At 65.5% G+C, this 910-nt stretch overlaps 1 protein-coding gene across 1 annotated transcript in view; it reads left to right on the top strand.

Annotated features, from left to right (window-relative positions):
• The window catches only part of COL2A1 (collagen type II alpha 1 chain), a 21,443-nt gene that overhangs the window by 14,430 nt on the left and 6,103 nt on the right, over positions 1–910 (top strand). The window contains 4 exon segments of the mRNA XM_017741203.1: positions 27–88; positions 354–461; positions 580–633; positions 842–898. Of these exon segments, the coding sequence (XP_017596692.1) occupies positions 27–88; positions 354–461; positions 580–633; positions 842–898 (281 nt within the window).

The raw sequence follows: 910 nt of genomic DNA, 5'->3' as shown, positions 1-910 counted from the left end.
GCGGGATCTGAGCTGCTCTCGCCTCCATCCCCAGGGAGCCACCGGATTCCCCGGAGCTGCCGGACGCGTTGGACCCCCTGGCCCCAATGTGAGTGTGGGGGAAACTGGGATCACTGAGGGGAAGCTGGGATCACTCGAAGCAGCCAAGATCGCTTGGGAAGATCTGGGATCACTCAGGATAGTTGGGATCACTGGGGGAAAACTGGGATCGTTTGGGAACAGCTCATTTGGGGACAGTTGGGATCATCTGGGGGCAGCCAGGATCCCTCAGGAAGCTCTGGGATCACTTGGGACAGTTGGGATCAGCCGGGATCGCCTCTGGCTCCGGCTGCTGACTGCTGACCCTTTCCCAGGGTGCTGATGGACAACCCGGAGCCAAGGGCGAGCAGGGGGAGCCCGGCCAGAAGGGCGACGCCGGCGCCCCCGGGCCCCAGGGACCCTCCGGAGCTCCAGGCCCGCAGGTGGGTCCAGCTGGGACCCCCCAAATTGGGGCTGAGCCCTTCCGGGGGTCCCTCATCCCAGGAGTTCCAGGAATCGCCGCATCCTGACTGTCCTCACCCTTTTTCTGCTTCTTCCCAGGGTCCCACTGGTGTCACCGGCCCCAAAGGAGCCCGGGGCGCTCAGGGTCCCCCGGTGAGTGTGGGGGGATACCCCCCCCCCGGGTGCCACCCACCTTCCAAAGGGACAGTTCCCAGCGCTCTCCAACCCCTGGGCAGCGCCAGGACTGGGATCAGGAATGTCTCAGGGATGGATCAGGACTGGGATCAGGAATGTCTCAGGGATGGATCAGGAACATGGAAACCTCTCCTGTGTTCGCTCTAACCCTGATCTCTCCCCCCAGGGTAACCCCGGCCCCCCTGGCCCCCCCGGCTCCGCGGGCAAGGACGGCCCCAAGGGCGCACGGGGCGAC

This window comes from Corvus brachyrhynchos, unplaced genomic scaffold (assembly GCF_000691975.1).
Source record: "Corvus brachyrhynchos isolate BGI_N302 unplaced genomic scaffold, ASM69197v1 scaffold318, whole genome shotgun sequence".
Lineage (NCBI taxonomy): Eukaryota > Metazoa > Chordata > Aves > Passeriformes > Corvidae > Corvus > Corvus brachyrhynchos.
Note: the sequence above shows the minus strand (reverse complement) of the source record. Positions and strands in the feature narration are given on the sequence as shown.